Genomic DNA, 21262 nt, shown 5'->3' with positions numbered 1-21262 from the left:
TGACATTCCTTGAGATAGAATCTTCTACTGCATAAAAATAAGGAAGGGAGCTGAGCACTAGCATCTGTCTCTTACTTCATTCAATGTCACTGCCTGACCAACGGGTCTACTGAGTAATGGGGATTTCAGTCAAATCTAAATGTCTTATAGTGGCTTGCTTTTACTTAAATAGATGGAGAAGACTTGTGAATATAGTTTCATTCTGTTTACATTAAGTCTATCTCTCAAAACAAAAAGAAAAAGATTCATTTTTAAAATTTATTCTTTGAGAATTTCATTAATGAACATAACCCCTCCCTGCTTCATGTCCCTTTTTTTTTTCACTATTCCCAATATTGAATGCATCAATCCACTGACACCTTGTAAGTCTGAGAGAAGAAGGGCAGAGCGCACTTTTGAGATTCTCAGCTTTTGGATAGTTGACTTATGAGCTATCTCAGTGCAGACCATTATATATTTACCTTAATTTGGGCCTTTGAGCTTCTTGAATGCAAGTGTTTATTTCTCTGATATTTGGGAAGCTGCCAGCTGTTACATCTCCAGCTTCCCACCCCTTTCCTCATCTGTTTTCCTTCAGGAACCTTCCTAATGTAAGTTTAGGATCATTGTGTTGTATGTTGAATTGTGTCTTAGACTCTGGTCACTTTTCCTTCCATGTTCTCTTTTTATTCCTGCCTTAGTGAGTTTATTGTTTCTGTTTTCAGACTTCCCAGTGTTTTCTTCTCTTCAGTCCAGCCTTTCACGCTGTCCTTCCAGTGAGCTTTTCCAATCATTTTTTCTATTTTTCAGTCCTGGAATTAGTCTGCTCCACCCTTTGCTTACCTGATCATGTGTAACTCTTCATTCACGTACTCTTGAACGTCTAGTGTACTAGTGAATTTGAGGCCAATCAGGGATACATAAGACCCTGTCTCAAAAGCAATAGTGAATAAATTGATTAATTGAAAAGTTAGGTATATTTGTAAACATCCATTCAAAATGCAAAGTAGCTTTAAAACCCAATAGTTCTATTTCATTACTCTTCTACCAAGTTAATGGTCATGTGACAACTTTTAAATTGCTTGTCTAGTAACTAATATTTGGGCCAGCCATTCCTTTCTCTGTCATATGTGGTTGGGCCTTAAGATTTTAAAAATAACCACTTCTCCCTAATCTTGAGTCCATCTACAATGGAGAGGATTCTAGCCAAGTGTGGCAGTGTAATTAATATTCTGGAAAGTTCTAGAACCTCCTCTAGGACACATCCTCTATGCTTGTGCAAACAGTGAAAAAAGTGTTTTACTTGTCACTCAGACTTTTCTCCTGTCTTTCTATGACACTGTCCATTCTGGTGCTTGGCCCAGCCATGTTTGTAGCTAATATTCCCAGTGTCTACCATGTCGTGCCTGTTCCTGTCACATTTAGATCCATGAAAAACAGAAACTAGTCATTGAGGCAGACATCCCAGAAGTCAGAACATTGATGACACCCCCGAAAAGAGTCAGAACATTGATGTTTGTTCCTTTATTTTATTTCCCCACAAAAACCCAGGCATCTGAAATCTTCTTCTACTGATGATGCCCTGGGGAGGTGGGGTGTCTGGTAGCACCACACATTTTCTCACAAACTAAGGTGTGGTAGCTTCATAATTGCCTGGGCTACAAGGACCTCAAGTCTGATTCTGGATATCATAAACAAGAAATCAGTTCATGTCTGATGTTTTGGTGATACCTTTAAAGAGAGCAGAGGTCTAAGCTTCCTACTTTGATTACTCCCAGATCTAACATATTGTTCAAATAGCTTCAATTAGCTGGGAGTGATTGACACTTGTGATCCCAGCCCTCAGAGTTGGAGGTAAAGAGAAGGACCAGGAGTCCAAGATCTTCTTTTGCTACATAGTGAATTTGAGGCCAACCAGGGATACATAAGACCCTGTCTTAAAAGCAATAGTGAATAAATTAATTAATTGAAAAGTTAGGTATATTCGTAAACATCCATTCAAAATGCAAAGTAGCTTTAAAACCCAATAGTTCTATTTCATTACTCTTCTACCAAGTTCTTAGTTGTTTAATGAACAAGCTTGTCTTGAATGTGCACAGTCTATGTTTTAAAGTTGTGTTAAGAATTGAAACTTTCTTTAATAGGCTCATCAAATTTTGAGCAATATCAGAATCCAGTGTGCTATATTATTATACATATTGTTCTTATCCAAATGTCATTCATCACCATACTCTTAATAGTATAGATGCTTACATCCTAAGAAGGCACAAGCTAGCATCGGGTTTCCTCGAATCTCTAAAGCAATAAATATTGCACATGCACATACAGCAGTCAAATTTGTATTTTAAGTACACGGCATCACAATTTGAGGGTACAAAGCCTCACTTTAAGTCATGGGCCAGGAACTCATCTTTAGGGCAAGTGTGTACAGCTGTGTTGGCCTCAGGGAAGCTTTCCCAGGTGGCTGGAGAGAAGCAGACACATTGGACATATCTAGCAAGGTTCTAATGACTCTGTGTGGTGGCTTCTATGAGCTGTCCCCAAGGCCTGAGCATACTTAGTCCCTAGTTGGTGGCTCGGGGAAGATTTAGGAGGCATGTCCTTGCTGAAGGAGGTATGTCACTGGGGGAGAGCTTTGAAGTTTCAAAAGACTCTTGCTATTCCAGTTTGTTGTCTCTGCTTGATCCTTTTCCTGTCTGCCTCTGGAAACTTGAGCTCTCAGTTGCTACTGCTGCTGCAGCTGTGGCTGCCATGTCTGCCTGCTGCCATGCTTGACTTCCTCATGTGATTGTGATGGACTCTGACCCCTTCAAAACCATAAATCCAAATAAACCCTTCCTTCTATTAGTGACTTTGGTCACAGTGTTTTATCACAGCAATAGAAAAGTGACTAATGCAATATACTAACCAAAGAGCTAATAAATAAAAGCATCAGGCATGTCAGACATTATAAGACACTAAAACAAAATAAATGTATTAGAATTCTGGATAGATTTTTGCAAGAAGATATTATTTTAATGAATTACCTTACTTCACTCAGTGTCACTGCCTGACCAATGGGTCTACTGAGTAGTGGGGATTTCAGTCAAATCTAAATGTCTTATAGTTGTTTACTTTTACTTAAATAGATGGAGAAGACTTGTGAATATAGTTTCATTCTGTTTACATTAAGCCCATCTCTCAAATGTCTACATTGCATTTGATTTTTTTCCCCTATTAATATAACACACTCTAGAAGCCTCAACAAAAACTTGTTATGGCTGTGGTTTCAAACAAAGCCTGGGCCTCTTGTTCAGAATCCCTGACACTGCAGTAAGTGCACACGTGGGTAGATTTATTTTTGTGTAATTGAGGAAGAGTTCAAGTGTGGTGTTTGACATTTAACAACCCTAGCTGAGTCTAATGGTCTGACTGTTCTGAACCAGCTGTCGCTCTAGTAAGCTTAAGTGGAGCAATTCCGGAATTTGTGATGGATATAGCTCCATGGTAAAGACAGCTGGCGAGGCTGGATTTTTAGCAGTCTTCCCCTTTCATGCAAAAGTGTGACAAATTTAACCAGCACGCCCACCTAGTGGCCCTGTGGAAAGTAGGAAAGTAGGATGCTTCCCTTCCTGCTATAAAGTAGGGACACGTTCAGATGTATGTCTTTGCGGCTGCAAAGTTGTTTATTTTTGTTCATTTGTTAAAGTATTGTTTGCCACGAAAGAACAGCTGGTTTCATAACATTGGCTCTTTAATCATAAAACACAGAAGTGGATTATCTAGCAGGAAAAGTAATGATGGAGATTCTTTAGGCCAAATTTATCACCTATTAAATGGCAAATGTGGACTACCCTGCCCCAGGTAGTGTGCTTCGTGACAGATGTGTGCTAATTGTTTACACGAATGTTGGTCACTGTGACACAGCATCACAGGCTGGAGCTCGGACAACTTAAGTATAATTCTCACAATCCTGGAGCTGGAAATCCAAGGTCAAGGCATTGGTAGAGTCTTCTGATGAGGACCCACATGTTGGGTTTGTAGGTTCTGCGAAGGGCTCTTACGCTGCATTTCCTTCCTACAATAGCATCCATTGTGAGGATCAATGTCATTCTTACCCAACTCTAGTCCCCTTCTAAAGGGCCCAATTTTAAATCACATTGGATGTTAAAATGTCAGCATGTGAGTGACAGAAGGATAAACATTTGTCCCATAACCATAGGAAACAAGAGGAAGAGAAGGAGAAAAAGAAAGAGGAGGAACAAGGGGAGGCAGAAGAGGAGACTATATTGTTTCCATAGGTTCTTAGTCTGAAACTGAGGAAGTTGATGGAACATTCAACATGAAAGTAGGAGTGTGCTATGGGGCTTGGTGATGCATTATTTACTGCAGTTTGGCTTTGGGTGTAGACAGACATCACCTGGATAAATCACTAACCAAGGTTCCATAGATGAGGCTATTGGGCCAACCAGTGCTTCCCAAGTGCTGTGCGGAACACACCCTCCCTATGTTATTTGTGGTGTTGCACAAACCACACCTATCCTGAGATCAAGCAAACCTTGGAAAACCAGGGTTGAATAAGGTGGAAAATGGCCTGTCTGTGAAGGATTGCTCTATGTCATTAAAATGCTAAACCTCTAAATCTGTAAGTCAGCCTTAATTAAATGTATTTCCTTGTAAGAGTTGACATGGTGTCTCTTTCCAGCAATAGAGACCCTAACTAAGGTAGAGATATCACTGATTATCAGCAAAACTTCTGTTTTAAGATATACAAGGCTGCCAGGAGCCGACATGTCCCAATCTACTTCAGAGAAAATATGGGCATTGAAGAAATTGCATATGGAGTTAACTTTCATTGTGGCAAAAGTTAGCCACTGGACAACAAAGTATCCTTGAATCAACTGCTGACAAAATGGACAGACAGGACATGAAACAAAGGACTACTGATTCTTGCCAAAACGAGTGTGGTTATGGCTTTATCAAAAGGCATCTTCTGAGGCCAGGACAATATGGCACCATCCCTGAAGTTGCCTTTGCAATTCGGAAAAGGTACAGTGCCCTTTTCTTCGAAGGCAGCTGAATAGGCAGTGGGCCGATGGCTTCTGATGTGCAATGGAACAGCAGCTGAAACAGTTATTCTTGAAGAGTAACTAAGCTCACGCCTCGCAATAGTAAACTGGCATTTGACAGAGGGATGTGGAGAAGAACGGGATGCTAAGATGAAGCCATATATACACAGCCAAGAAGAATGGACAGCTGAATTAAAAAATCAACAACAATTTCCAGAATTTAAAATCCTGAATCATGACATGACACTAGTGGAATTCAGGTGTTTCTGGTACATGGACTGCTCTCACCCAATGTGAGGTTGAACTGTCGACCTTGTGTACATCCTACTTCACAAATGAGTCTGTCAGATATGCTAAGCCTATAGGCTGAAGATGATGCCCCAACACTGTGGAGAAACCTCAGGTGACTGTCCAGGCAGCTGACTGTTTCTGTCAACTCACAAATTTTTTGGAAGTTGCTTGCATGCACTTTCTGTTTTTATTTTTGTTAGCTAATATTATTTCCTTCTTGGGTCTCTGAGGGAGTTGAAGATTAGTTAGTTATAGTTGAAGGTTAGTTAGTTATAGTTGAAGATTAATTAGGATAGAAAGTGAATTAGATACATTTTGGACTTAACAAAATAGGATAGATAATGAAATTATTTTCTCTGAATTTGTCAAATACAAATGGACTAGACATTGTTTAGACATTTATTACTTGTATATATTGTATATAGTCATTGTACTTTTGTATATAGTTTTTCTTTTGTTAGTTATAACCTTTTTCTTTTTTTTCCTTTTTATTAAAATAGAAAAGGGGAAAAAATGATTTAATAAAGGAATAAATGTGTTATTATAAACTAATCCATAAAAAAAAAAGATATACAAGGCTGACATAGATTCACTGATAAGAATTTTTCAACAGGTGTGGTAATGTGTACCTGACATCCCAGCATTTGGGAGGCTGAGACAGGAGGACTGAGAGTTCCAGTTATTGAAACTGCCTCAAAAAAAAAAAAAACTATAATCAACTAGTAAACTAGAATTCATATCTACTTGTATTGTACAGAAAAACTGTTCTTTAATTATAGATGTTCTACTTTTACAAAAGTGTTAAATCCCACTAGCTTTTGTCAACTGGATGTATTGTCAAACTAAAATGCATATGATACCTCTGACCTAGTACCTGTTGGCCATCCTTCTGATCTACTAGCAGCTAGAGGCTGTGTAGCTTTACAAAAAAATTGTCTTACCTTGTATCACCAGCCCTGGGAAAATATCAAAAAGAAAAATTCACACTGTGGTTCCTACTCAATGCACATTTGTTACCACCTCATAAAGCTAAAAGTCCCTTTGTTGAAACACTGTCAACAGAGACCATTTGTATTTACAGCACAACATCATTGGCATTGCCTTTTTTGTCTTTTCTTTCTTTCTTTCTTTTTTTTTTTTTTTTTTTTGGTTTTTTGAGACAGGGTTTCTCTGTGTAGTTTTTGGTGCCTGTCCTGGATCTTGCTCTGTAGACCAGGTTGGCCTCAAACTCACAGAAATGCCTGGCTCTGCCTCCTGAGTGCTAGGATCAAATGTGTGTACCACCACCACCCGGCTGATATTTTCTTTTTTCTTTTTCTTTTCAAAACTAAAAGATAGCCTTTTGTGTTCACATAGTGTAATGTGATCTACCCACATATTGAAATGATATGTGCATGCATAAATGTTTATGTTCTAGTTAGCTTTAATTCTCAATTTGACATAGCTTAGGGTCATCTGAGAGGAAAACCTCTGTGGAGGAATTGCCTAGGTCAGATTGTTCTGTGGACAAGTCCATGGGGATTGTCTTGGTTGTTCATTGGTGTTGGATGGCCCAGCCCACTGTGGGCAGCACCATTCCCTGGGCAGGTGGTCCTAGACTCTACAAGAATGCTAGCCGAGCATGAGCCCATATGAACCTGCAAGCAGCACTTCTCCATGGTTTCTGCTTCAATTTCCTGCTTTAGTTCTTTACCCTCACTCCCCTCAATGACAAACTGTAATCTAGAAGTATAAGCCAAACAGTTCACTTTCTCTCTAAATTGCCTTTGGTCTAAGGGTTTTATCACAGCATTAGAATAAAACTAGAAAATTGGACTTTGCATTCCCTCTGCCAAATACTCCAACTCTGAGTCTCTCCACATAGATCTACTTCCCATAGTTTTTGCTGCTGCTGTTGTTGTTGTTGTTAGAGTTATTGTTGTTTTGAGCTCTTCAATCAGAGCAACATGTTCATGTTAACTTGTGAATTGTGAAGACTCTAAGCTACACCATCGGCAGTGGGAGCAATGCTCAATTGAGAAAAATCCTTTGAAGTCATCTGGGTGTACACCTTCTGCAGAGTTTCTGGTTATCCTATGTAGCTGGAGTTTTCTCCATTCCTGTTCAGGCCTACAGCCACTCAGACCCAAATAAACACACAGACGCTTATATTAATTAAAACTGTTTGGCCTAATGGCTCAGGCTTCTAGCTAGCTAGATCTTATACTTAAATTAACCCATAATTCTTATTTATGTTTACCCACGTGGCTTGGTACCTTTTCCCAGTTCTGCTTTCACATCTTGCTTCCTCCGTGTCTGGCTAGTGACTCCTGACTCAGCCTTCCTGTTCTCCAAATTTTCCTCTCTCGTTGTCCCACCTATACTTCCTGCCTGGCTACTGGCCAATCAGCACTTTATTTATTAACCAATCAGAGCAACACATTCACAGCATACAGAGCAATATCCACAGCAATCCTACTCTGATTTAAAAGCATGTGGCTGTCATGTGTTGTCCATAATTTTCACTTCTGAGATTCAAGTGAACTCACTCTGGATTATTTCTGCTGGTTTTTGAGAAGTCACAGTGTACTCTGGAGACCTGATGGGCTATCTGCTCACCTCTGGCACACAACATTCACACTTTATGATCAGCAGTAGGTCAAGCCATTAAACTCTACTTTTGGTCAAATTAGGACACTTATCTTTTTAATGGCTTTGTTTCATGGTCTTTGCTTCTACAGTCTAGATTCATGGGAGTTAAAAAACTTCCTTCCTACATTCTAAATCAAATTGAAACTTTATGTATTAGCACATTTTCAAAGTTCACATTTTAACATCAGAGTAAAGAAAAAATATATTCATGGATAATAAATTATAAACAACATAATGTGTTAGCCACCCCCATACATACAAATGGTCACATGTTCTTCAGATTTCTGAGAACAATCCTCACCTGGTCTTCAAGCAGATCAAGAAACCTGGCTGTGTACGGACCACCTTTCAATGAAATCCCTCATTAGGTGTTCCACATCATCATGTATGATGTTAGTTCAGAGTACACCATGATTAGATAGGGATAGAAACTCTGTCAAAAATCTTGCAAATAGTTTTCCAGTCTCCTCTTCCTAGACATTGCTGCTTCTGAAACATTAGTGGAGAATTTTCCTATCAATCTGTTATATTTAAATTTATCAACTTTTTAAAAAATTAATATTGTATTTATCTGGTTTTGAGACACAGTGCCATTATATATCCTAGTGGCCTCAAATACTCAATACCTCTGTCTCATCTTCCTGAGTTCTGGGCTTCCAGGCATGTTCCAACACCATGCCCCATTTAACCAGTCTTTAGGTTGTCCTTTCCATATTTTTGGAGCTTCCTAGACATATGTTTGTATTGATGAGAAACTCATATGTATGGCTTTCCACCACCCCTGCAATTCATCTACTCAAAGCTTAATGTGAGATACAGTCCAGTCACCTCTGGCAAATATTTCTCTCCCAACTCAGTGTGCAAGATAGCTTTGGTAAAGAGTGTTCTCCCTCAGTCTACCTGATGTAGACTGATACACTCATGCTGGCCTAGACTCATCACTGCATACCACCCTGCTTGATGCTTGTCACACCACTTTTATTTCATATTTGATTATTAATTATAAATTTTTTTAAAATATCCAGATAAATAAGAGAACTGAAAACCACCCCTACATATGCTGAGAGTTTACATTCTTAGTTTCTAACATACATAACTGCATGGGAGGTGCTGAGATGGAGGAAAAGCATGGTGGTGCTTCTTTCTACATTTCAAATATCATGGTATCTTTGTGGAACATCCTCAGTCTCACCATATTACTCCCTGACAAAAATGAGGTCTTGGTGTTTTGTTATTAATTAGAAAACACATGCTACATTTCCTGTGGTGATAGATATCAATATTACCTTTTTCGGAGGACGAATTCAATTACAGGATAGAATTTAAAGAATGAGAAAATGAAACCCAATTAATATGCAACAACTGCATATGAATCAACATATAATAAAAATACATTAAAAAGGAAAAACACATTATACAGCATGCAGAAGAGGAGGCAATTCAGCTATTGATGTCTGGTATGACACTTTACCATTTTAGTCTCAATAAATACCAATTTAATCTCAGTAAATTTTCCTTTTTGATTTTGAACATTCTGCTATTGAAAACTTAGTTCTTGGCCCTGTCTTTTGAAAACCTAAATTGTTCCAAAGTGATGCTGTTGTCAAATGATCATAAATTATACTTCATAGTGTTCCAAACTTTAATTAGGTATTTTTCAATAATATTTTATTGTATTTTTAGTGAAATTTTAAAAATGAAGCTACATACACATAGAGAGAGGAGGGGGGAAGAGAGAGCGGGGGAGAGAAAGAGAGAGAGAAAATGATCTTGCTAATAATCTTTAGTGTATGGATTTTAAATATAGCTGTGATATCTGTGTAATTGTCTTTTTATATTTGGCAGTTTTATCTTCTATGAAAAACCTTAAATGGCTTAAAATCTGTGTTAGAAATACAACATATTGCAGTTTAACACAAATTGTGTTTTATACTTAAAAACAGCTATTTAGGGAAAAAATCTAACTTGGGAAATTGTTGTGACGTATCTCAAAGCTACTGCTTCTCTCATATGGAATAGCTGCACGCTGTGGTGTGAAGTGTTTTAACAAGTTCAGGGACCAGCCCAAACTCAATATCAGGGGCTCAGGTGGACATTCCCACTAGGAAGGAAAGGGACACTGATCTCTGGATGGTCTAGGATGCGTGGCTTGCAGCCTCAGATTCACAGAGAGGAGGAAACATGATAGCACCTTGTGGAAGCCACAGGCAAAGGCTACACCATCTCCTGGTATGGCTAGATCAGCCAAAGACTTCTCTTAGGTTTTTGAGTGGGATCAGCTGGAAAGCTCTCTGGGGGATTAGAATGGGGTAACATCAGTCCCAATGGCTATGCTGAGCATGTACAGCACTTCCTTTGACAATGTCTGCTCTTTTCAAGAGCTTTGTGTCTAGAGTTGGGGTCCAGGCCCTGTGCCCATGTGAGTAAGCCCTGGGTGGAGGCAGACATGTGTTGCCATTGAAGTTGCCCTTCAAATTCATCAAATTCATCATTGCCTTGTTATTGTTTGTGTATTTATGTGTGTGAAGTCCTAAGGGATGATTCAGCATAGCTGGCACAGAGTGGGTAGCTCTGCACGTGGGGCAGTCAGCAGGAATGCTCACAGCAGCTAAAATTTAAAATGCTCTTTCAATAAAAAAAATACAAAGCCAGATATTGGGGTAAATGCTGAAAGATCAGGGAAAGGAACAAGCTACTGCCACGTCTTACCTGTAGGACTCCTCATCCTGAAAAGCCTTCCATTCCTGTCTCCTCATGCCTTACATACCTTTCTCCACCCAGCCATTACTTCCTTCTTAGTGCTAGAATTAAAGGCCTGTGTGCTTCCCAAGATCTCAAGTGCTGGGATTAGAAGTGTGTGCAAAAAAAAAAAAAAAAAAAAAAAAAAAAAAAAAAAAAAAAAAAAGAAGTGTGTGCCACCACTGCCTGGCTCTGTTTCTCTCCTAGACTGAGTCAAACTCATGAAATCCAGGGTGGCTTTGAACTCACAGAGATCCAGATGGATCTCTGCCTCCCGAGTGCTAGGATTAAAGGTATATGCCACCACTGCCTGGCCTCTATTGTTTAATCTAGTAGCTTGTTCTGTTCTTTGATCTTCAGGCAAATTTTATTAGGGTACACAATATATCACCACAGCTCACCAGGCAGGGAAACTCAAGGATGGGATGACCCTGCTGGACCAAGGCTGTCTGACTCTAAATTAACTGGTGCCCCCACCACCCAAGACTCCTTCCTTTTTGACATGATGTGTTCCTGTCAAGTTCCAGAACATGAGCAAAAGTCCACGATGACAGGGAGACTCACCACCTGGAGAAGCTCTTCTCCTCTTCCATGGAACACTGGAAGAATGGAAGCCAGCTTGCATCTATAGACAGCTCTGGGCTGTGAAAACAGAGTCTTAATTAAATTAACACAGTTACCATCGTCTATGCTGCACACGATCCATCGTCAGAATGTACCAATCTTACAACACTCAAATCTTTTTGGTGAAAAAAAATTGCATGTTTTATTCTATGAAATACCATTCTTGTATTTTTTTTCACTTTTAAGAATATTATGGCTGTTAAATAAGAGAGTTAATTGTTCTGATATTTTGGTCTGGATTCAAATAGTATATGATAAATTTCTATTGCAATCTGTGAGTACCTGGAATGAAGGGAATTATAAGGAATATATAGTCCTTAAATTATATATTATAATATATTTATTATTATGTTGTTGTTATTATTATATAATATATTTTATACTTATAATATAATTATAAGAAATATATTCGAGGGAAAGACCCAGATTACAAAATTCTATGGCTGTAATTATTGGTCCTGTTTACCCAAGATTGGACTATCCATGAGGTTCCTGTTTCTGGAGGTGGGAAGCAGGGGAAGGGGAGAATGAATGTGTTGTTGTATGTCTTTTCCTAGAGAGTAGGAATTCCCAGATTTCCAGACTTGTAAAGTCTCCTCAGAAGGCCTGAGAGATGATAAGAGAACACCACTGCAGGCTTTTTCTGCAACAGGAAAAGGTCACTTAGTTGCATCTGTATTGAAATTGGGGTGCTAAATGTAGCTAAATGTGGAACTGCCTTTTTTTTTTTAATCTAAGAAGAACCTGGATCCCTTACAGGATGGAAATGTATCAAGGTACTATATAAAAATCAGCTTGCGATTTAGATTTAAAGTTATGTAAGGCGCTCTGGTCAAACAACAGGAAGTGTGGAACCCTGTGCTTGTCTCTATGGGAAGTGATGGAAAGCAAAGCTTCCACTGTTGATGACAGAAGTGTTGTTGGCATTCCCTGACCCCGGCCTCTGTCTTTGTGTCCTTCTAGCTGTGGGTCTGGCTGCGTGCCAGGAACCCGTTCTCCCAAGCAATGGCATCAAGATAGGAGACCGGTACATGGTGAACGATGTGCTCTCCTTCCAGTGCGAGCCCGGGTACACCTTGCAGGTAGGCCCCCTTGGGGTTGTGAGGGAGGCTCAGCATGGTCGTCTTTAGTGTTCATACCCAACGTTCAGGTTCCAGGTCACGTCCATGCAGCCAGTTTGCTTTGTTCTCCTTGTTGTGAAAGAGCTATCACTGTAGATTATAAACCCACCATCACCAGAGTCAGCTGAAGCACCTCAACAGACCTCCCCATTGTATTTTTCACAATGATTTTATTTCAGAATTGGGTGTTCTTCCCATAGTCCTGCAGAGAAACACTAAAGAACAAGGCAGTATCAGCATATATATAAACCCATACCTGGCTCCCAGTGATGGGATATGCTGCTATGCCTTGAGCATCAGCATCAGCCCATTTGCGTTTCCCATGATTCCATTCAGTATATTACTACCAGATACCCAGGTTATCCCCCCCCACAAAGAACCATTCAATGACTTTCAGGAAATACTATAGACAAGTTTTGCTATAAATTTTTAGTTTTTTTAAACAAAATCATGTAGACATTTCCATAAACACATTATAAATGGATAAACAGCAAGATGAATGCTTTTTCTGTTGTGTTTCCTGTTCTAACCGTGTGTTACAGAAGGCAGTAGTCATGACTGATCCTATTCATGTTTGTACTCTTCATGCAATTCATATCATGAAGTAATTTCTCACGTTTATTGTAACATTGAATTCGATGTCTTCTTAAAGGTGTGTCTCTGAGATAAGCTCTGCACCTAACTTCATTAAACAGATGGAGTGAGAATCAAGGAAGAGGTGGGATAATATGCAATGAAATAATACCACTATGTACAATTAATCTCTCTACATGCATTGGGTAAACAGCTATACCAAGTACCAGTGGACAGCACCTAGCAAATACTAGGTCAGAATATAAGAACTCACATCAGTACCCACAAACCACATGACATGAGCTATGAGCTCTATGATTGGAGAAAATGTCTATTAAATCCCCAGCATGCTTCAGTACATGGAAAGTGTAGATGTTAGCAGTATAAAAAATGTTGTTATATGCCGGGCGGTGGTGGCGCATGCCTTTAATCCCAGCACTCGGGAGGCAGAGGCAGGTGGATCTCTGTGAGTTCGAAGCCAGCCTGGGCTACCAAGTGAGTTCCAGGAAAGGCGCAAAGCTACACAGAGAAACCCTGTCTCGAAAAACCAAAAAAAAAAAAAATGTTGTTATATACGCAAATAACTACATACATTTACTTTCATGGAACTCAGACTATAGTCCACAGTCCTTGGCAGTCCTTGGATCTTGCCTGGTGCAGCATTAACCATATGAACTCTGCACACCCACATCGAGGATTGTAGAAATTGAGTTTCCCCCATAAAGTTATGTAGCTCTGTGACAGAAACAGGTGCTTAATCAGGCATGGGGAGACAAATCAGGGTGGTTCTTGGAGACAAGCATTGTACTTGCTCTTATTACAGCAGAGATAATTCTCTGTCCTGTATCATGAGCTCCACAAGCAGAGCCTCCTGGTCTACTTCCACATGCTTTTTGTGTCATCTTTTTTCTATTGGCTTTTGTTATAACAATAGATACAGGCTACTTTTCTCCTGTGAGCTATACTTTTCTGTACTGTGTCCTCTTCTGATGTCCATGCTCTTCTGGGTTGAAGATAGACTCTTGCATCTTCTGTTAGCTTCCTCTTCAAAGTGATAGTTTAAGACCTTGGAGAGCAAATCCTCTTTCAAACAAGGATTTCCTATAACATAGAGTTGATCATCTTCCTAGATTTATTAGCCTATGAACACACATCAGATTGCTTCCTAGCCCTGCTCACCAAATTTTAGCCAAGCCATTGTCTTTACTGCGAACAGTACTGAGCCCAGAGTTTGGGGGGCAGGGGTGGCAAAGAAATTTGTTAATATCCATAAGAACAGAAGTGGATGCTGAGCTGCTTTTATTGCTAACACAATTTGACTAACACACTAATTACTTCGCACACACAGATCACACACTGTCCTGCAAAGCTCTGCTCCTGATGCAGTTCTCACAGAGACACCTATGACACAGTGTGAAACTGGTAGACATTCACAGTTGTGCTGCCAATAAATCCTGAATATCTGGGTGACCTCTGAGACCAACACAACATAAATGTGTTTTCATGCTCTTTTAAAACATAAAAATCCAAAAATTACTCTTTGGGTAAAATCTTGAAGATAAAATCTCCAGTATCCAATTTTGTATTTGATCTATTATACAAATTTTGTTTGAAATCACTCATCCACAATGTTTATGCAACTGTCCATAGCAGAATATGTTCTAGATTTGAAATAAGTGACCATTTTACTGGCAATCTTCAATAAATATCTTTAAAGGCTTTTGCACTTTATACTTAACCATAATTCAGGAAGAAATATATTAAATGTAATTTAATGGGCCACAGAACATATAAACACATTCACTTTAGCATCAGACTGTCTTATTGAAAAACACATATTTTTCAGCTGAATGTGCTAGTGCATGCTTTTAATCCTAACACTTTGAGAGACCAAGGCAAAGGAATTGTGAGTTTGAGGCCAGGAGGTAACAGAACAAAACCTTGACTGAAAACCAAACATTGTAGTAAAGACAATGGCTTAGCATCCATTTGATGACCAGATGTAAGAAGCAAACATATTCTTCCTTTAGAACTATTTTTAAAATGCCTAAAAGAATGAGAAAAGAAATTAGTTTTGTGGCAAAATAATTAGCTTTGGAAATCAACCACCTCATCTTTATTGACCATAAATGCAAGTTTATGCCTCCCTGGACTCCAGTACAGTATTCCTCAGTCACCTCAGCGCCACTTGTAGGTGGTAGATAAAATGTGCAAGGTGAGGAGAGATGCCAGAGATGGTCACTGAGTCACAGGAAAGAAAAGTAAAAACAGAACACCTCTAAGGGGTCATCTAGAGTAGTGGGTCTCAACCTGTAGGTCTCGACCCCTTTGGGGTCAAAGACCCTTTCTCAGGGCTCACCTAAGGCCATCTGCTTACCAGATATTACATTATGATTCATAACAGTAGAAAAATATAGCTATGAAGTAGCAACAAAAATAATTTTGTGGCTCAGGGTCACCACACCATGAGGAACTGTATCAAGGGTCTCAGCATTAGGAAGGTTGAGAACCAGTGATCTGGAGCCTTCTGTTATAGTCCAGAGAGTTCAGCACAGAGTGTCCTCACAAATCTCTCCACTGTTATTTGGATCTTTAGAAGAGAAAGTTCAAGTTTTGAAAATGGAAGGTGTACTGGTGCCGTTTGGGGGATCGCAAGACCCTGAACTGTGAGGATTCATTTCAGGACAGACAAGTAGCAGCCATGAGCTGCTTCCCAGTAGACCGGCTGGGTCTACTGATCTGCCTGTTACACTGCAAAGGTAGACTGACAGTGAACATGTGTGGCTTGCAGAAAGTCAGGAAAGTTGCCCCCAAATGGGCTGGCAGCAAATTCTAGCACATCACCCTATCACTCCGTCCCATTTGTCAACAATCACTCTCATCTCTCAAGCCAAACGCTGTGATGTTGCTCTTGCTGGGGTCATAAGACAACCTTTGCCTGGTTCTGCTTGTCCCTCTTGGGCATGGTAACAAGTCAACGGAAATGTCGCCTTTTTAGACAGTCAAGAGTTTCTTAATGAAAAGTATCATGTTTGTGTTTACTGATTGATTGATATTTCAAATGGAACTCATTAACAAAAGTCAGATTCACAGTTTTTAAAGATCCACAGAAAGGTGCCCATATTGTTCATCTCTAAACACTGTGCTACAGTTAAGAAAAAAGCTTGGTGGTTTTCTTTTCAACAGGGCCGCTCACATATATCCTGTATGCCGGGAACTGTCCGTCGATGGAATTATCCTTCCCCCTTGTGCATTGGTAAGTACATCTTACAATAGCCTTGCTGAGTGATCCTCATTCAAACAGCTTGCTTCAACCTTTGCCCTTCCAGGTCCCACTCAAAGCACACACTGTCCCTCTCAAAGCACACATTATTAAAGAGCACAGTCACATGGGGTAAAAGTCACAGGAATGCAATGAGCACCTCCATGGGGAATTCAGAAGTTCAGCTTTTGGGGGGACTTTGGATCAGTCTACACATGGAAGCTCTGAGTCTCCCAGCTCAATGTGCCAAACAGTTCAAATCCGTGCCAAAATCCCCATTTATTAATGTATGAAGGAAGTTGGTAACAACTCTGACAGGCTGAGTGGTGTTCTGAACATGCTGTTAGCCTCGGGAAAAGCATGTTTGCAGAAGCAAAGCTCTCAGAATTACAAGCAAATCATTGAATCTCTAGAAACTGGCATGTTTGTATTCCACATTAAAGGGCCCAGTGATGGACAAACCACTGCCTATTGAGTGCGAAGAATCTATGCCCAAGGCCCAAGGCATCACATTGCAAGTCACAAGGTATCCAGCTCCTGACCAGAGCCATAGCATTAGCTTCCCCAGAGTTTGTAGGTGACATCACCACACTGCAGACATCACCAGTGCCTGTCTTCTTTTCTTGACCTTATCCTAGAGACTGTGCTTACCCTTCCAACCAGCCCCACCTCCTCTAGTCACTCGTCAACTGGCATGACAGAGCCTGTGGCCAACAACAAATCCAGCAACACTGAGCTTGTCATTATATAAAATGTTCTTAAGTTGTTTATCATGCAATTTTTAAACATGATTTTCGATATGTTTTTCCACACATTACAGTCAGATAGTATGGAGGGGGAATTGGGTGCTCTTGAGTTGGTGTAAGCCTTAACATTACCTGTCAATTCCTACTCTCAGTCTCTGCCCCTTGTGCCTGGGCTAGCTGACTCTTCATGTGGTTTAATACCATTAATATCATTTACATTATCCTCCCACAACTCAGAGCATTTTGACAACAGGCATGTCTGGCTCACCACCCAGTTTATCAACCTGGCATTCCAGAATAAGGGCTATATCAAAAGCTGTCTAAGAACCTGGCTTGCTGTGGCAGAGGCTCTCTGACTCTTCCCGAGTCTGTAGGGTCCTCCCACACTGGGATCGGCTGTTGTCACATTCAGATCTCTGATGCCCACATGCCATTCAAGCAGCCCATATTGTCTGAGACTGCTTTAAGAGAAAGGTCCATCTATGTCCACAAATCAAGCAACTTCCAAGATTGTGGCATATTATCCTCTGGGCTGGCCCCAGTTTCAGGATTTACTCTATTGACCATGATCATATAGTGTGTTGGTCCACGAGGTCAACATGATGATAACTGTTGTATGCTTCACTGGCATCCTGATTTCCCTGCTTCCCAAACAAATGTTAGCTATGCAATGATTTTGAAGAATACACAGTTTAACTGGCTTGACTGCATACAGAGGATAATGTATGGCCCCAAATATGGTGAGCAAACAGAACTCCATGCTCTATAGTGGCCTTGCTCAGGAAATAATTCCCATTTGTATTCACCATCATTTTCTCTTTCAAGGGAGCATTCTTCCTCAGAGGCTAGTATTTTATTTGTGACACACAAACATAAATTTCTCTATTAACGTACCTTCCACACAAAAAGCTCCTGTGTAAAGCAGAGGCCTGTATCTCAGCCTTGGCCTGGAAGAAGAAGCTGAAGGATGTCAAGGAGCCTGTGGATTCTCTACACAGACCACTCATCTTCCTGTGAATTACCGTTTTCCACATTAAGCAATTTCAATTCTTTCAGCTCCAAAGTGGAATTGACTCCCAGCATACATATTCAGATTGTATTTACATTACATACATTACATTGTGTTTGCTCTGTGCTTTATAAGAAATTGTTTTATTTGAATTTGAATAACTAACTTACATTAGCAAGACATGTGACTTTTACATGTCCTCTAATGAGTTTTTATATTAGCAAATATTAAAGTTACATCAACTTCTACATTTTTTGGCAAGGCATACAGAGAGATCTCCCATTGTCAAAACTCACACATGACTGCAATGAGCCTTGAAGACTGACATAAGAAATCAAACCATTTTGTAGCTGTTAGCTTCAGATTTATCTGAGCTGAGGAAGTCAGGAGCTGGAGTCTGTAGAGAGATAATATTTTACTCACTGGACTCCTAGAAGCCTCATGTCCTAATTCCTTATAATCGCAGAACTAATGGAGTCAAGGTACATAAGCCACTTTCTCGCTGAGCACCAGGCTCTGTTCTCAGAGCTTAACTAATGCTGACTGTTTTTAATATCCCATCAAGCCCTGGAGGGGCCAGGCAGCTTGCCAGGGCCCCCAGCAGAGTTAGAGTTCGTACTGGGGCAGGTGGGACTGGAGACTTCTTGCACTGTGGGGTTCTCAAGATTATGTGACCTGTGTCATAAAATAAAAATTCGTCTGTTGGTTCCAGAACATGAAAAACCTGCACAAAATACATAAATCCAGAAAAAAACTCTAAGTCCCTGATATTCTGTAGCAAGGATCACCTGTCCTTTTGAACGCAGCATTTGGTGGTAGGTCTCCACATAGGCTGCTTACTGAGCAGGAGATGGCATGAGCGAGGGCTGAGCAGGAGAGGGTCGGGGCAAAGGGGTTCACAGAAACTCTAAGAAGTAGCTTCTGTCTGGCCATTAGGGAGCATAGCAAGCCTGGGACTGGAGAGATGGCTCAGTGGTTAAGAGCATCTCAGCTACATACATGTTACACAGACATGTATACTGCCAAAATACCCATATGCATAAAACATTTTTAAAACACAGCATGGTGGCAATGGGGCTCTCAGGGTATCTCAAAGCAAGGTAGATGTGGTCACACCTTTAGGGAGTTCTGCTTTGAGACACATCAGCTTGTTCTTTGTATACATACAAGGCTGACCTGTGCTGGTAGCTCTTACATCACGAAGAAGTCATCCTGTGCCTAGTATCTAGATGTTTGTGGGATCCAGCACACTGTCCCTGCCCTGTGTTCAGGATGGATAACAACATGGAGGATGGCACCTGCAACTCCAGCCTTGTGCCAGCTCCTGCTCATGATAACTATGCCAATCTTCCTCTCAAGGGGTGGAGACTCTATAACACATGTCCATATTTCATGACACTAGATTTTTTTAAGTCATACTTGAAATTAGAAGGGCCTTCTTAGAAATGTAACCGTTATTGGACCCTCATCTTCCTGACTTTGTAGCCATTTCCTATTTTCTATTTGTCCTCCCTGTGGATGGACACCATATCCACCCTCCTTCCAGCTAGAGGGTCCTACAGGGAGAGGTGCTTTGGTTTAGCCCCCCTACTGGCATGTCTTCAGCCCAGTGCAGGCTCAGACACCACACCCAAGCAGCCTGCATTTCACACATGATTCTCATCTGCTCACAGCTCCCTGCTGGGCTACTCTCTAAGTCACAGGCATGCCAATTTCATCTGCGCTGGTGTCTAGAATCATAACTCAGAGCAGAAGAAGGTACCTTTAAATTTTCAAGGTTATTTCTTGAATATACAGAATGTTTAAACCTGGGTTGCAATGGCCTGTCTTGAGCAACTAACCATAGTCACCAGGGTCGGCTTTTACATATTTCCTTACATGAAATTTGCCCTTGTTGGGTAAAGTTATCTAACCTTGATGATTGAAAATAATTTGAAAATTAAAAGACCCTCCAGTACATGCTCAGGGCTTTCTGGCAGAGGCTTTTGAAAACATGAACTGAATGCTTAGAATAAGAGAAATTTTTTCACATTGTCCTCTTGATAAGAAATGACATCATTTGCCTCATTAGTTGAAAATACATGAAATTGTGTTTTTAACCCATCACAAATGGTCAACCCCTAGGGTTCCTGGTGAACCAGCCTTGTGGCTAATGTAAACAGATGTTTACATTGTTATAAAATCAGCTGTGTTTCTTTTACTGGCAAACATCAGACACAGTAGCACAGCATGTGCATAATTATAATACAGAGACTTTCTATCTTCATGACATGGAATTTTCTGAGAGAAGTGGTTGCAGAGAGTTACATTCTCCAAAGGAAGGGACTCTGAGTACCAGGGCTACAAAAGGACACTGGGACCCCAGAACCAGACAGAGCTGGAACATCCTGGAGAAGAGAAGGGTTTTCCCAGTTGTGAACCTTCAGGCTAATGTCTTATTCCATGGACATGCTCCATCTGTCATGGGGTGATGCGGGGGGAATCATCTGAATAACAGTCTTTATGACTGACTGCTGTGGAGCTTCAGGATGGTACCCATTTGTTTCCACACAGTAGGAGCACAAGTGAACAATCAATGGACAGACAGCAGTACTACCACAAACAACAGCTAAAAAACCAAAGTCAACTTGATGCCTGTTTGAAATACACTGTTAAACCAGCTGACCTTTGCTAAGGGCCTATAGTGCCAGAAGGCAAGTGGAGAAGAATCTTTATTCCCAAGTATCCCACAGAGCAGAGGGAAGGTGGGCCCCTGGGTAACTAGCATCCATGCTCTGCATGATAGACTATTCCTAGGTACCACCCTGTGGGCTTTCTCTTTTCTAGTGTGGTCCATTAAAATGTGTTAGGTTAGGGATCCTTGCTGAACACAAAACTCTAGGAGACTCCTGTCGTCTTCTGTTTAACAGCTACCTGTGGAGGGACGCTGACTAGCATGAGTGGAGTGATCCTGAGCCCAGGGTTCCCAGGCTCGTACCCCAACAACTTGGACTGCACCTGGAAGATATCGCTGCCCATTGGCTATGGTGAGTGAACTGGGAATCATTCCACCCAGCAGAGTCTCCTCAAGTGACTGATGTGTGACCATCCATTGTCTTAACTGTGTCTTTCATTGAAAGTAGATTACAGATTTAAGAACAGCTTTGACAGAATAGCATTGAGAGCATGAAGTTATTCTAAAACATCCATTCAGCCATGTGGTTCTCTTCAAGGCCAATTTAATTAGCTGAATGATGCCA

General features: G+C 40.5%; 1 protein-coding gene across 2 annotated transcripts in view; it reads left to right on the top strand.

Annotated features, from left to right (window-relative positions):
- Csmd1 (CUB and Sushi multiple domains 1) overlaps nt 1-21262 on the top strand; it is a 1596844-nt gene that overhangs the window by 1441752 nt on the left and 133830 nt on the right. For both annotated transcript variants that reach the window (XM_052751771.1, XM_052751770.1), the window contains exons 38-40: nt 12276-12394; nt 16193-16262; nt 20933-21049. In XM_052751771.1, coding sequence (XP_052607731.1) covers nt 12276-12394; nt 16193-16262; nt 20933-21049 — 306 coding nt within the window. The remainder of the gene's footprint in view (nt 1-12275; nt 12395-16192; nt 16263-20932; nt 21050-21262) is intronic.

Source organism: Peromyscus californicus, unplaced genomic scaffold (assembly GCF_007827085.1).
Source record: "Peromyscus californicus insignis strain IS unplaced genomic scaffold, ASM782708v3 Scaffold_23__1_contigs__length_62951481, whole genome shotgun sequence".
NCBI classification, from domain to species: domain Eukaryota; kingdom Metazoa; phylum Chordata; class Mammalia; order Rodentia; family Cricetidae; genus Peromyscus; species Peromyscus californicus.
This window is presented reverse-complemented; position numbering and strand designations above follow the sequence as displayed.